At 28.2% G+C, this 17,110-nt stretch overlaps 1 protein-coding gene across 1 annotated transcript in view; it reads left to right on the top strand.

The window, feature by feature from the left end:
• Positions 1 to 17,110, top strand: part of LOC107438306 (pituitary homeobox x) — a 65,311-nt gene that overhangs the window by 26,277 nt on the left and 21,924 nt on the right. Inside the window, exon 2 of the mRNA XM_016050565.4 lies at positions 3,487 to 3,749. Within this exon, the coding sequence (XP_015906051.3) occupies positions 3,487 to 3,749 (263 nt within the window). The remainder of the gene's footprint in view (positions 1 to 3,486; positions 3,750 to 17,110) is intronic.

Here is a 17,110-nt window from a genome sequence, read left to right as displayed (position 1 = left end):
TAGAAATTATAAATATTTAACAAAAGTCAAACCGTAATTTTTATGATAATTTAATTAGCTATTACGTAACAATACAGATCATGATTTTCATTCATATTACATTAATTCTGTATAGAGATATCCCTTTTCAAAATTTTCTGAAGGATTGTTAATTTATTTCCCTTTACAGTTGTTACTGTGTAGTTTTATGTTTCTTAATTGACTATTAATAGCCCGTTAAATTCTTTGGCATATTTTATTAAACGCCAGCAAATTCATTTGGTATTATGAATGAAGCACCGTGAAAAGCTTAGAAATTCCAACTATTGTCATTATTGCTTTAGGAGAAAGCAATAATTAAAGAAATAAGAGCACTAATTACAGTCAATTTATTCGAGAAAGCATTTTATCTCTCACATTATTTAAAATGGTATTCTTTAAAACGTTTATTTGGATTGATAATAGAGATGTATAGACTGCTTTGGTTTTCGCTTTAACATTCTTAATATATTAACTGGAATTTTAATTTTATCAATATAATTTATTAATGGAAATACGTGTTTTAAAATTAATAAATTGCCACATCAACTAAAAAGTATTTATGCTCTCACGAATAATACATTTCCTAGAATGAATAAACAAAATAATTCTATTGTGTTTTAAAAAGTATATGACTAATAACTATTTTTTTACCACGTTTATATAAACTTGCCTTCGTGTATGTCTGTCCGGGTGGAATTTTGTAATCAGTTTTAAACTAACTTCCCGACTAGCTACAAACTTCAAATTTGGCACATAGTTCTGAATTGGAGGACAATGCATGAAAATGAAGAGAAAAAAGACATACAAAGTAAAATAAAATTAAAATTTAAAAAAAAATATTATTTTCGAGATTGTCTTTTGTTGTCGATTCCATTATTTCAAATTAGTATTACATGTCAGGTGAAAAGATTTTTATTATCGGAGTATTTTTATTGGCTGAAAAATCACGTGGTAGGATCCAGTTTCTCCTCATTCATTTCCAGATTTTTTTGGTTGTCATCAGCATAAAACTAATGAAAGTCGTAAAGATATTGTTTTTCTATACAGATTTTTGTATCCCTAATTTAAAAGGAAAGTTCTATTATTTTAGTAGTGGTCTTGTAGTAGTCTTGACTACTCTTGACTAAGAAAAATAATCTAAATAAAAATATATATTTTTAAAAACCACGTTTTTTAAGGCGACAAGGGACGTTCAAATTTTTATTTTTTATTTTTCACTCAATCAATCTGAAAATTGTTCAGCTAATGGATATAGGCAATACAAGATATCATATAAATTTTTGTTGAGCAATTGTCAAAATTTTAAATTTTATTAAAAATTTTAAATTTTAAAATAATAATTTTTAAAAATGCTCCAGGCGGCTTAAATTTTGAGATATTGTGTTCAAATTTTTTTTTGAAGTTGCTTAAAGACGTTGTAACAAAGTGTACTATGCACCAATTTCACTAATCAAATGCTTTTATTAAAGAAAAAAAAATAATGCAAAAATACCAAAAAAATTGAAAATTCATGTAGTCATAAACAACATTCTTGAATATACTTGCTCTAATTATGGCAGCATTATTTATTTTGATAGTACAAAATAATCATACATACATATTTAGCATGCACAAAAATTTTTTAACGATTTGAATAAAAATTAAGCCGCCTGGAACTTTTCGAAATTTCTAAAATGCTTAAAAATTGGAATAAGAGAAAACAACATTTTTAGGTTTTTTTTATAAAAAAAATTATATATTTTTACTACTATTTACAAATAATTACACGTCTTGTAAAACTTTGATAAATATTTAACTGTGTTAAAAAAAACATTAAAAAAAATAGAATTTTTATATTCCTGCAGATTATTTTATTTTGTTCGTATAATATTAATTTTCCGAAAAATTTAAGCGATGGGTACTTTTTTGGTGAGTAAATATGCTTTTAGCAGAAATACTACTCCGATACAAGTATATGTAAGAATGAAATATCTGTTATTTATATCTTTTATAAATTTAGAAGCTTTTGCATTCATATCTCAAACAATTCAGGAGTAATATTTCAAAATAATACTAGTAGAAGTGTAGGAAAATAGACGTAGCAAATCGCAATGTAAACAAAAACAAATCAGTGACGCAACAAACAGTGCAGTTAACAGTTAGTAAACTTATGGTGAGCAAAAATTCATTAAAAAAAATTAAAATACTATTAATTTTTGAGAACTTACAATTAGTTTCGGTTTGCGTGCTTCTGCTACAGCTGTAAAAAGGGGCGTGGCAGGTTGTTTACAAAATTTTAAATGGTGATAACTTCCGAAAAAATTGTCCAAAACGAAATTTTTTTCTTTTATATGAAAGCAAACGACATCGATTATTTAATGAGAGTAAAAATAAAAAATTGATTTTTTTCGTCATTTTTATCGAATTTGAAGGTCCCTTGTCGCCTTAAAGTGAAGAATAATAATTAAATAGTAATAATTTTTAAAAAATGCAAAATAAAAATTAAAAATTAAAGAAATTATAATTTAAAATAAAAAAATTCAAAATAAAAAATAATATTTTTAAAAACCACGTTTTTGTAGTGGAGAATAATAATTAAAAAAAAAATTTGAAAAACGAAAAACGTGGGGCGCATGAAATACATAACAGCAATGTTATATTAGTGTGTGTATGTGTGCTCATGAGAATATGTGTATGTATATCTGTAATTGTAATTGTATCTGAATGTGGATGTGGAATATGTTTGTGTATATGCAAATGTATGTGGATGTATATGTGGCTGTGCATGTGTATGAGTAAGAAAATGTGTATATGTGTGTGTATGTGTACTGTTATGTATTTCATGCGCCCCACGTTTTTCGTTTTTCAAATTTTTTTTTAATTATTATTCTCCACTACAAAAACGTAGTTTTTAAAAATATTATTTTTTATTTTTAGTTTTTTATATCTAATTTTGATTACTTAAAGAATTTTCTCAGTATTTATAAAATATTTTTTTGTTAAATAGTGATGTAATATTTTTCTCATCAATATGTTACAGTGAAAATGAAAGATTTAATAAAGAAGACTAATTATTTTCAAAATATAACAAGATTAAATGCAGAGTGTGCAAAAAAAAGTGAATAAATATTAATCCTCCCCCCCCCCCCCGCTAATGATTGAAATCGAATGCAAGTACTCAACCACGGAGTGTTCTACGGAGTGACTTCAAGCATGATAATTAATCAGCGTAGACGATATTTAAAACGATATAGTCAAAACAATTTTTAATTGCAAAGTATAAAAATTTTTATATTATTTTAAATAATGTAATTTTAAAAGACAAAATGGAAAATTTGGACGTAATCTATCGAATAGTTCCTGAGAATTGAATTGAAAAACTGTAATTACGTTCGTAATCATAAACTGAGCTTCAAAAATTGCTTCATATCATAAAATTCTCTTTATCTATGCGTTATTTATTTATTTTTTAATTTTTGTCAACAGCGGATACCAATCATCATCATCACCCGTCCGGCGATAAAATCAGAGGAGGCGGCAATGCGGACGCTGGCGGCGAAAGTGGAGAGAATTCAGGTGGTGATGATGGTGACCCAAAGAAAAAGAAGAGACAAAGAAGACAAAGAACCCATTTCACGAGTCAACAACTTCAGGAACTGGAGGCAACGTTTGCGAGAAATAGGTATCCAGATATGTCCACGCGAGAAGAAATAGCGATGTGGACTAACTTAACAGAAGCTAGAGTTAGGGTAAGTGTTTATTCATAATCTCCATTAGCAAATTTGATAAACATGGTCAAGGCAAAGAATATATAGTATAGCTTTGAGGAGAACTCCTCCAGACTAAAAGTTTGGGGCTGTCTGCTGATATGGTAACAAGCGAGTGCACATTTCTAATGGGGGTGCCACGGAAGAATGAAGGTGTCGATTGGTTTACTCATGCACATCTATGCCAAGATACTATGACAAAACTACTCACCCCACACGCCTATTCGGAGTGACTTTTCCTCGTTACCATGGTACCTGCCACGACGTGAGACTGATGCATAGAGGAGTTCTCCTGAAAGCCACACTATACACAGGGGAAGAACGCTGACTTCGATAGGCATAATGCAAACCGGTGTCCCATGGCTTGGTGTGGTCCCTGTGTATGAAGGAAAAAGCAACATTAAAGGGCAGAGTAGCAGAGGTTTTAGAAACGGGAATTTACACTCTTCTTCTCTTTACCACTACTGTGGTTAGGGAAGGGTGTGTTGGCAATGAGATGAAAAATTTTATATATATATATATCGCAAAGAAAAGTTAAGAATTTAAAATTTATTAAGTGTTACTAAATGCGCATAACCTGCATGTACATAAAACTTGCAGATATTAACAGTAATAAATTTATAAATTATCTAGAGTTCAATAAATTTAAAATACATGATTTTAATTGAATTAAAATTAATATTTTAGACATCGTCGATAATTTTGATTCAAGACTATAGATAGAAAATTATTACACGCTTTTATGCAAAACAATTTTGCCTTATGGGCTATTAGACGATGCCATACAACCGATGAAAGACTCATAGTTGAAAGACTCGAGGAGGCCCAACCGCAGGTTACCTGTTGTAGGGATAAATATAGAAACCAGTTCACAGAGACAAGAACAGTGGTCCATAGATCTGGTCAGCTCCACAAAAGGACAATAAAGCTAGCTCAGAACCATTATTTGAGACTTCTAACCAATGGGGCAGGTCCGTAATAATGACGCAACTGTCTCGCAATCTGTATATTGCAACAGGAACATCCATTTCACGGATAGCAGTCGCCAGAAACTTAATGGAGGTAGCCTGTATGTCAGGAGCCCTGTAGTCTGCATCCCTTTGATTTTGAATTACAAAAAAGACCCTCTAGAATGGTGTTGAGAACACTTTGACGGGGAATGTTTCATGTTGAATTCTTTTTGAAGATGAGTCATTCTGGGCAATGACTCGAGACGTGCTCTCATCAGGAGAGAATTCGGGTGTCGAAATCGGTCGTCTGATTTTGTTGAAAAGGACCACTAGGGTCGAAATGTTCTGGTGGTTTGAGCAAGCATTATGGGAAACGGGGCATATTGACCTTCGTGTGTTTGATAGAGGTACTCTGATAGGTCAGGGTTATAGGGACGAGATCCTTGCATCCAATGTAAGACTTTTCCTTGGAGCATATGTACCAATGTGAAGCATATGGACGATAACGTGCGTTCACACAGAGCTCATTTGGTGAACTAATACCTCCAGTCGGAAGTTATTCAACGATTGGAGTGGCTTGCGATATTCCTTGACCTTAATGTCATCGAACATGTATGGGAAGTCCTTAGACGCGCAGTTTCAGCTTGAGGACCAGTTGAGGTCGTGTTTTATGAGTATCGATTGATAAGAACCCTAGTAAACCATATGAAACGCCGATGCGTGGTTTGTCTAGCTGTAAGAGGTGATCATACACCCGATTAGTCGTGTTTTTCTCTGACTGACAGAGTGTTGGTCAGGTGCTATGCTGTACAAGTGTCCAGTTTTCTTATTTAAGAAACAGATTGGACCTTTTTTGCTTGCGTATATATTGGTTTTATATCAGATGATATTTCGTCTGCGTTTGGTTTTATTTACTTTGATAGTTTTTTTTTTTATTGAGAAGAAAACAATTGTCCCTTCAATAGTTTTGACATTTGATTTAACCAGTATCTCTTTAATAGCCTTCCACTTTCAAAACTAAAAGACGATCTTTTGAGATTTTGCTATGATTATAAAAATGTCCGTAATTGCGAACTTAATTACTTTGAAATTCTAATGAATGCGTGTCCGGCTAACTTATTGTTACACAGTAATGAAAATATCAAATTTCTTTTTAGATTTATTGATAATTTTTCTTTAATTTTCAAAATTATATAATTTTGTAAAGATTATCAATATTTGTCCTGTTGAAAAAATTCTGATCCATAATCATAATGATAATATTAATTTTCATTTTCTGTGTAAAAAAAGAAAAAAAAATCTGCTTTGTTGACATATAAGATTAAAGGATTGATTTTAAGCTTGTTATAAAGAAACTAATTGCATGGAATTGTAATGTTTCTAAAAACATTTATTTAAGTACTCTTTTTGATCAATAAAATTGAATTAAAAAAATTTGAAGAAAAAAAAGCAAATAACTAAGCTTAAATTTGATGAAGGACAGCTGATATCTTACAAATGTAATCAAATTAGTTCTATACGAAATAATTGTGCTTATTGTGTATTAAAATTAATAAAGGAGTATTCTTGCTTAAGAGTCTTTAAGCTATCTAGATTAATATTTTAATCATATGCAAATCCAATTCAGGCAAATTCGTGCCTAGCAACATAAACCTCTGCGTAACTGAACAACAATCTCTTCCGTTACTCAATTAAATAATTAGCATTTTTCAATAATGTTAACTATTAAAATCTTCGAGTTAAAATTTTGTATTTATTATAAATTATGAATTTGACATTAATCATATCATTAATTACATTATTAATTATATTATTAATTATATTATTAATAATGAATTTTGAATTGTCCAGTAAAATACATTATTTTGCACAAATCGAGTATTCGAGCCAATCCAAGGTAACAAACGCATCAAAAGCGTTTCTTAACTTCAGTATGAACGCGTCTGAAAAATATATCCCACTACCATCCATGTACGCTTTGATTTCATATTTTTCAATCTTGCAACTTAGTTGCGAAAATATTTTTAAATCATTTTTGCGAATTATTTAGAAGCACATAATAACATTTCTTCCCACTCGTTTTATGTGTTCCTAATCGTGTTTTATTTTGAAATTTTCTAGAATTTTTGTGATATTTTTACTTATTAACATTTTGTTTGCTAATCGGTCTCTTTCTTTCTTTTCCTTTGGTGCTCCAAACATTTTTAATTAATAAATTTTGCTTTGGCTATATTGATACAATATTTGAAAGCACTATTTTTGCTGATTTAATAGTATAAGCTGATGAAGAGAATACATCTAATCTTTCTTCCCTTTTCTTTTTCTTTCCTTGTTTTCTTATGTATTATGCATTCCACGCTTGTTTTACGAACATGATGGTTACAAAATTCTTTAATGTTTTAAAGTTGAATCAGAAATAAAATCACGGCTGAATAGAATTAAATTAGAGATTTAAAAGTGTTTTTTTTTTGGTAATTAAATTGGTATTTAATTTCAAGCTAAAGGCATATTTTTTTAAACTTATCATCGCAGTATTTTTTAAATCGAATAAAAACCTTGTCACAAGAAAGTCAATCGACTTTTATGGAAGTGCGCGATAACGTAACAGTAAAATTTAAATGTCATTTATTGTAATGCTCGTTTTTTTCTGTTAAAAAATATTTTGTGCTTGCTATTTGCTTTTAAAACACACTTTTCTGAGATTTAAGATAAACTTTATGTCTCTGAAATAGTTAATAAACATTATAAAAAAGCAATTTAAAATTTGATTATCGCTGATTATGTTTTGACCTATTCCTATAATATTTTATTATATAAATTTTCATACATATAATTTTTGTTTACATCATACTTTTTAAAAACTTTCAAAATAGTTTATTTAGAAATGGAGAGATTATATCAGTACTCACGTTCAGTTTGTAGATATATAGAAGACATTTCCTTTTTGCTGCAAATTCATTCTTCCTCGTAAAAATCTTTAAGATTGAATTTACTGCAAATACTTTTTTTTATACCTTTTCAAAATTTCTTTGAGTCTAACTGTATTATTTTTCAGTTTTTCGTGAAATTCTATGAACTTTTTAATATTAATTTCCTATTATTACTATTCACATGGATAATTCTAAAACTTAAAACGCAGACGATAAAAAAAAAGAAATAAAAGCGATTCGTCAAACAAAGCAAATTAAAAGCGGAAGAAAATTAAATTAGTTAAAATATTAATTAAAAAAGGGCTATATTCTTAGTTTTATGGACTAAAAAGTTTGTTATTACTAAATAATTAGCAGAAATTTTCCAAATACTTTGATTAATCACGAAAAACTACTTTAAATTCACAAAACAATAGTTGAGTTGGAAAAAAAAGAAGAAAAAAAAAGAGCAAAAACCCAACAACAATAAACTTATTAATGTGCTTTATAGTTTCAATCACAAAAGCTTTTTCTTTAATGCTAGAGCGTTTAAAAAAGCGACGCATTTTTTTCTTCTTCAAAATTCACCAAAATGGCAGCACTTTCATCCTAATAGTTAAGAGTCAAACTACGATAAAAAGTTAAACTACAAGTTTGAATGACGAGTTTATCGTTTCTTTTAACATTTTCAATGGAATTTATGAATATGTTTCGCAGTAATTGTTCGATTATTTGTTTTAATTTAATTCTATGAAATGTTTAGGTGTTAAATATTTAAAAGATGTCATGTGTTATGAAGACAAAAGTACATTCATCGTGATACATATTTTATAATATTTTAATTTATCAAAATTTTTCTTATCCTTAACTTTTTTTACTTCAATAATAAAGGATATAAAGGTTGAATAAAAAAGGATATTTATTCGGTTGACATGCATTAATTCTTTCTAAACTAATAGAAGAATAAATAAAGAAAATAATTAATAATGTAGGCATTTTTCTTTCCTATATTTATAGTAAAATTTATTATATTACAATATGACACAATGGAATAAAAAGGAGTAAATAAATATTTATCAGAAAGACTTTTTACGAAAAATAGAACTAAAAATGGAACTAAAGCTTTATGTTTCTACACAAATGCTTAAAATGAAAAATTTTAAAACACTAAACCCACACAATTTATCTTTATTCAGCAATTTTAAATGAAATGAAGCAGAAAAAATTGAACTTAAGTCACAGAAAAGTACTATTCATTCATACTATGAACATAATCGTATAGAAGTAAACAAAAATATGACAGTGACACTTTATTATTGACAGTTATTTTTTACTAACAGCGACACTATGAAACTAAAGAAAAAAACGAACTTTAGAGCTATAAGCAGCAGAGAAGTATTTTTCATTTGTACTACAAACCCAATCATACAGGAGTAAACAAAAATATGACAGCGACACTGGATTATAAATCGTAGAATATCAACTATTCAAATCTGCAGTATCAACTAATCGTTTACTTTTAGTGTTCTTAGAGGGCACGTTGGGAGAGAAGAAACTTATAGGAAAGCGTCGTGATGAGCGTAATAGCGTATTATTTGCATAGCGTATTATTTTCATAGTGTATATGTATTATTTTCCATTTTCCATGGTTTCCACTATACTTTATTTAAAAATAGCAAATTAAGGTATGAAAAATTCCACACATTTTGAGAAAATGATTCTGAAAGTTGCTGCTTTAAGTAATTATCGAGATCTATAAAAAAAATTTATGGTAATTAATTTGTCTGAAAAATTTAATAAAAAAGCAAACTAAAAAAAATTAATTAATCTAAACCAAAAAAGGTTTTGAAAATACAATTTGTCAGTATTTCTTAAAGTTACATAAAAACGATGTTTTTCTAAATTTGAAGACCAAAATAAATTTTAAATTTCAAGACATATATGCCTTAGTGAAAAATTTAAAAATTTTTAAAGAACAAAAGCAATTTTTTTGCAACTTTTTTTAAAAATAATTTGTTAACTGCACTGAACAAAAATTGTAAGAGAACAGCAGTTTCAATTTTAGGAATTTAAAGAAATTAAATAAAATGCAAGAGTAAACTGATTACGTGGATTTAAATTTTTTATTTCTTATAATGATTTTAATTACAATTTTATAAACGCAACAATGCATTGTGAATTCATGTTTCTGTATGGTTTAATACAATTTTTGTATTCATAGCAATAAGATTTAAATTTATTAAAAGTTTACATTTAATGTAAATTTTTAAATTTAATTTAAAATAAACAATTTTTTAACAAATTTTAAAAATTTTTAGTAAATAGTTATAAATTGTTCTCTAAATAACAAAAGAATTTTGCACAATGCTTAAAAGTGATATTTATATAAATGCTATTCATATCTCAAAGATGAGTTTATGCTGGAGTTATATATTTTAGAAGAATAAAGCATTTTCCATTGAAATACATTTATTGTTATAACTACACATATTTATTTTAACGATTATAGCCTAATTTTGTATCATAATTCTTAATTCGAACATAAGTAAAAACAAAACAATAAAATATAAATGCCAAAATTTAAAAACCACCTCTTGTTTCAGAATAAATACAATAGTATAATCACTAATAAAAATGAAGTCAAAAAGAACAATTAACGCATTTTCATGATTTCGAGAATTATAACACATAGAAATAATACCCATAAAATAATGGATATATATAATTGTTTTAAAATTAAATAATGACATCAAGAGAAGAGATGATAGATTTATTACAAATACATACTTATTTATAGCGTGAACTAAGAAAACTGAATTAACATAGTTAATTCAGTTTTTATTGAAAATCTTTAGAGATATTTCTCCCTAAAGACAAATCAAATGTATCTAATTGTAGGTGACGATACCCGCATGTTTTGAAATAGATAATTAAATTACTGAAATGGATGCAAAAAGTGTCGCAAAAATAAATGACGGCATTTGAGAAACATATCGGAAAATACTAATATGAAATTCAAATTTCAACTATTATTTGATATGGAAATGATTTAATATTCTTAAACTGAAAAGAAAAATCTAAACATTATTTGTTTTCATTCTATGATCTATCTCGAACTGAGAAAATTAATTACATTTTCTGGAATGTTTTCGCCTTTTTAATTAAATAAAACTCCTTTTCAAAATACATAAGAACTGAATAGCGTCGGTAATAACCGACGTTCTTTATAATAACAGTAAAATCAGTTGCTATTATGATGAGAAGTATTTAAATTAATAAAAAAGATAATATTTTCCACCAAATTCTTTAAAATATTACATTTTGAATAAATGTCTGTTTTTCCCCCCTCACTTAACTTTTATTTATGATGCTTCAGAAATGAATAAACTTATGAAGAAACTTCAATTCTATTGATATTTAAGTGTATCGTTAAGAAATATTTCCTCTGTTACGTGACTAGTTTTCTTCACATAAGTGTTGTATTTAATAAATCATTTTAAGAAATTTAAAATGTAAATTTGAATTTAAATTCAATATAGTATTAAAAAGGAAATTTTTTTTAACATAAATATTTTTTTTTGTTTGCAGATGTATTATGAATAAAAACATAATTTTTATCAGAATGCTTTAACGAAATATTTGGTATTAAGCTCGGTGATTTGATTCAAGTAAACTTCGAGATTTTTAATTAAATGCTTCATCTTTTCAAAATATGTATTAATACTTAGTTTCAACTTTAAACTACTTAGTTTCACTATAAACTACTTTATGTTCAGCTTCAACCCTTTAAAAAAGAATGGATTTCTGAGACAAAAAAAAAAGTATTTGTTCTTGCTTTTATTATTTTTCCATACAAATTGTAACATGCATATATCTATATAATTAAAAAAAAGAAGAAAAAAAAGAGATTTAGAACTTCTTATTTCACTGCTTTTTCGTTCTCTTTCCGCTAAATGATTCCCATTTTCATTGCATTACAAAAAAGAAAAAGAAAATGGAAAAACGATAAAGATCGAAAAACAATAGATAGAAAAAAGAAACATAAGATCTTAATAAGTACAATAAAATTGACCAACGTTATGAAAATTCAACTAAAGAAAAGAGATAAAAAAATTACAGTGTATTTTATTCCGTTAAGGAAACTAGTATACTTTCAGCAAATTTAAAAATTAGCTACAGAATTCGTCAACAGATGGCGTTAACTGATTGAGAAAAAGTCCTATGAAACAATGTTTTATGCTACGTAAGGCTATTCTTACTGAAATATTTGCACGAGTGTTTGTTAATTTTATTCAGAGACTACGCCATGTTATTTCTGCAAATAGTGGTTATTTTGATTACATTCTTTTACATTTTTCAGAGTTATTCTCCGTTTCTTAATTAAAACTCAGAAAACTGCACATTTCTTATCCCCTACCCTTTTCATTTACTCACTTTTGAAAACGATGATCATTTTTTGGACAGCCGTTACTTTCTGCTCACAATCTCAAAAAATTATTAGCAAATGAGTGCGTGAACAACAATAAAAAATTTAGTATCGGAAAAACGACATTACTACGTTACTTTGAAGAGAAGACAAATTTGAAACTAAAAATTGAATATAGCGTATCGACAACATTTCGATCAGAAGTTTGCGCAGTTAACTTCCTGCAATAAATAAATAATTAAATGAAATAAATTGTATACTTTTATATGAGTTCCGTATCAAATGGAGAGCATATAAAACTTTCTAGACTTGGAGGACTGGATCAAATCATTTATGGTGTTTAAATATAGTTAAATTGTACCTTCCCTTTCAATAAAAATTCAAAAATGTAGGCAAAGTTATAAAGACGACAAGGTAACTTTGCCCACCAAATGTTTTTGGTCGAGAATTTACAGTCAAATTCTGTGAAATTTGTCCTTGCTATGGGCAAAATAAGCAACTATTACTGATGATTATTTTAATAATTTATATTTATAAGACTTTTGTTGCAGTTCATATACGTCGCACTGGAGCTGCATAATAGTTTTTTTTTATCGATAGTGGGGTCAACATCCAAGGAGAAACTGAAAACACACCTCAATTTTGAATCTTTGTATAGGGTATTGCTCCCCCGCTTTGGTGGACCGATTCTAAGCACGAAAGCGAAGTTGAGCCCTTTTACTGTGAAACAGCTAATCTCGCCCTCTCGGTCCCTTCGCAGACTGATCAACGTGGTCAGTGATCACCCTGCGATCAGTGACACTCTGATAGCAGCCAGTGATGCTTGATTTCTGTTATCCGCTGAGAACCGTAATCCATCCAAACAATCCACTGCGGGACCATATATATATATATATATATATATATACCGAAGAGCTATTAGATTATGACCACCCTCCACCTAGAACAATGGGCTCGTCCAGGTTTTCATGGTTTCTCGCCCATGAACATTGTTTATGGCACATTAGGACCCATAATCCTCATAGAACGATCCCTGACGTCTGTAAGCTACTTGAACATAGTTGCAGACCAGGTTCACCCATTCATGACAACAGTTTTTCCTGCGGGGGACGGTGTTTACCAACAGGATAATGCACCATGTCATAAGGGTCGAATCGTCATGGATTGGTTCGAGAACCATTCCAGTGACTTTCAATCATGTCTTGGCCCCCAAATTCACCTGACCTTAATCCAATAGAGCATTTGTGGTCCTACATGGAAAACCAAATTCGTGCTGCCACTCTACCCCCTCGCAATGTGGGGGAATGGCAGGACCAGTTGGTGAGCACTTGGTACCAGATACCTCAGACTACCTATCAGCACCTTGTGGAATCAATGCCACGGAGGGTGCAAGCAGTTTTGAGGGCTAAAGGTGGTCCTACATGTTATTAGCATGGTGGTCATAATGTAATGGTTCTTCGGTGTATATACTATATATACACTGTAAAAACTGTAATAAACCTTCTGAATATGATGATTATTTATTTGCTATAGAATAGAATGATATCAATAATGTGAATAATGTAGAAAGTGATTTGTCATAATTTGAATGAATTACTCAATACAATTTAATATAAAAAGAAATATAGACTAAATTTTGTTAAGAGTTATTAAAAACTCAAACGATATAATTAAGTTAACACTAAAGATAAATACATAATTAGTAAAAAATTCGTCTAAACACTAGAGTGGTGATTTAACTAAAAAATAAAGCATCTTTAAATATATTTCCCAATATCCATTATAAGGAATAACGCAAACGAGATCTAAATAATACTTTATTTATTGTATATAACTAGTAATAAATTTAAATAACTCATTTTTTATGTTTAATTTAATTTCAAAACAGTTTTTTGGATTTTGAGATATCATTTAAAAAAAGTTATTTAAATATTTATAATACATTATTCTTGTAAAAAATTTGTAACGTAAATATTCATCTCTCACTATTTTTATAAAAAGCAAGAAAAAACAAGCAAATATACAATAGATTTATTTTCAAAAATTCCATTGAGAATTCGTGTTAATGCTTTGAAACTAAAAAGAATTTAATTTAAAGAAAAAAACAAGCATTTCAAACCCCTTGGAAAGAAATACATATAAACAACTGAAAATAAAAATAGTTTTTTAAAAAAAAGTAATAGGTGTTTACATTTAAATAGTAGTTCATTAAATAAACATTTCTTTTTCTTAATTATTCTTGTTTCAAACACGAAGAAAAGATGAATAATTTTAATTTAAGTATTTTCATAGACAATAAAACTTTTTTACCTCTTTATCTAACTTTTTCTTAAACCTACGCAACCTTCTCAATTTACAGTGTTTCATAGAAATTTCAAAACCTAATTAATTATTTCTTCCTTATCTTAATAAATGAAGCTGCTAATGGTTAGGAAGAATAAATAAAATATAGATGAACAAAATAAGGTAATAAATTTCAAACTTTTTCTACAATATTTCTTGCCCATCCTGCATATTTTTAACGTTTGTTTGATTGGCTTAAAAGGATTTCAATAAAAAACCACTTGAGGCAAAAAAATTATGAGTCTGTTCAGCTTTCATTATTAGTTCACCGAAGATTTTTCCCTGCCATTCTTTTTTTTATTCCTCAGTGTATATTTAATGAGTATCTTAGTGTATCGATGAAAAAACTTAGAGTGACTCTACTAGTAGAATATTTTATTTTACATTATAATCGGCGTTGAGCAGTCGACATCATTCTGAGTTTACAACTATCAATGCTAACTTTTTATTTTTGTAATTTTGAACCTAACCTAGAAGACAAGGGAACTTCTAGATCAAACATTGCGTGAAACTAGTCTTCGTGGAGGTCTTTTTGATTTAGTTAACCAGCATTTGCGTTACATGGAAAGGAAAACCACAAAAGGTTAGCTTGGCGGAAGGGGCCTCTAACCCATAATCCATCTACCACTGAGGATATTTAACGCTAACATTGTGGTCGGTGCGAGCCGGGTGCGGAATTCATACGACCAGCCATTGTTGGGATATAAGCCTGGGTCACTTAGATGGGAGGTGAGTGCTCTATAGACGAGTATATTACACAGTATACTAGTATATTTGTAACATTGCATATTAGTATTAGACAAAGTATATTATCTCTATTATAGATTACTAGTAGAAAAAGATTTTTTCCCATCATTTTATTTTTACTTCTTAGTTTATAATTAATTGCCAGTATACTTACTTAGTGAATATATAAACTTCATGCATATTAAATTATCAGTACATTTATTTAGTGCATATTAACTTAGTCTATCGAAGCGAAACATTGTGAGCGTCTCTATTACTCAGTTGTCATGATTACAAAAAGATTTTTTTCACTCTAACTTATACTCCTTAGTGTTTCATTAAATCATCATGAGTCGCTCTATTGCACAACTCTAATTTTTAGTAGGTTTTTTTCCCACCAGTTTACTTTTTCTTTTTAGTGCATATATAGTATATTGTTTTAGTGTATACTGAATTATCAATATATTAACTTAGTGTATCGATTCGAGAAACTCTAATTCTCTCTATTAGTAGACGAAGTATACTATCTCCATTAGTTTTGTATAAAAAATAGAGTTAAATTACAAAAGAAAATACATGCTATATATATATATATATATATATATATATATATATATATATATATATATATATATATATATATATATATATATATATATATATATATATATATTTCTTTCTTTCTTTCTTTCTTTCTTTATTTATTCTTCACATTAAATCTATCTTAAAAATGAAAGGTAAATGAAAGAAAAAATATTTCTTTTGATAGCTATTGACATTTTAAGCATATATTTCTATAAATATTTTGAAACGATTACAATTTTCACATTTATTATGGCAAGAAAATATTATTGTCCTTCATAAGATTATCATCATAGTCAACAACAATCAATATTTTTAAGAATATTATATATTAAAGGAAAAAAATCTTTTCTGTCTTTATTTATCCTTATACTAAAATTATGTGTCGTGTTTTATTTTTAAAATACTAGTGTTTCTACTCTCAGAATATCTGTAATAGTTTTGAGACAATGAGATTGACAATTTTGTATTTATTACATATGCCCATATACCCATGTGGTACAAATTACATTTTTTCACAAAAATTAGCTCAGACGTTATGGAAAAAAAAGTATGAAAACACTCGGTTTGAGTTGAAATAACGTCGTGAAAGCACATGTTCGCGCATACCAAATAAAGGGTTGAGTGCTTATTCTTAACATCGAACAGAATTTTAAACAGTTACTTACTATTTATTATTTTAATTGAATGCACTGAGTGAATATAGTTATTTTTATTGCATAATCATTTACTATTTAAGAAAAAAAGTAGATGAAAGGTTAATATACAAAGCGTAATTACCAATTTATCTGTAAAATGTAAAGGCGGTATGTACGCAATGCCGGTCACACTGACACAATAGTTAAAATAATTTAACGGAGGTTATTTGGCAATAATACAAAATTATGATCATTAATATTGCTTTAGGGTTTTAAACAGTTATTTACTATTCATTATTTTAATCACATTCGCTGAGTGAATATAGTGACTTCTTCTTACTTCTTAGCGTATATTAAATTATCAGTATTTTAATTTAGTGTATATTAACTTTGTAGATTAAATTAACAGTGTATCGATGTATATTAATTCAGTGTATCGAAGAGATTAACTATGAGTCTCTTTATTGCATAGCTCTCATCATTAGTAGAAGATTTTCTTTCCTGCCATTTTATTTTTTCATCTTAGGGTATATAAAAGTATAAGTATATTTACTTAGTGTATATTAAGTTATCAGCATATTAACTTAGTGTATATTAAATTATCAGTATATTAACTTTGCGTATAGATTCGAAAAATTGTGAGTTTTTCTTTTGGTAAATGAATTATATTAGTATATTTGCAATATTATACATTAGTATTGCACATTAGACGAAGTGTATTAAATTAGTAGATCACTAATCAACGAAATGTTTTCCCCCATTTTACTTT

The sequence above is a fragment of the Parasteatoda tepidariorum genome, chromosome 6 (assembly GCF_982258835.1).
Source record: "Parasteatoda tepidariorum strain Cologne lab strain chromosome 6, Ptep-v5.0, whole genome shotgun sequence".
Classification (NCBI taxonomy): domain Eukaryota; kingdom Metazoa; phylum Arthropoda; class Arachnida; order Araneae; family Theridiidae; genus Parasteatoda; species Parasteatoda tepidariorum.
Note: the sequence above shows the minus strand (reverse complement) of the source record. Positions and strands in the feature narration are given on the sequence as shown.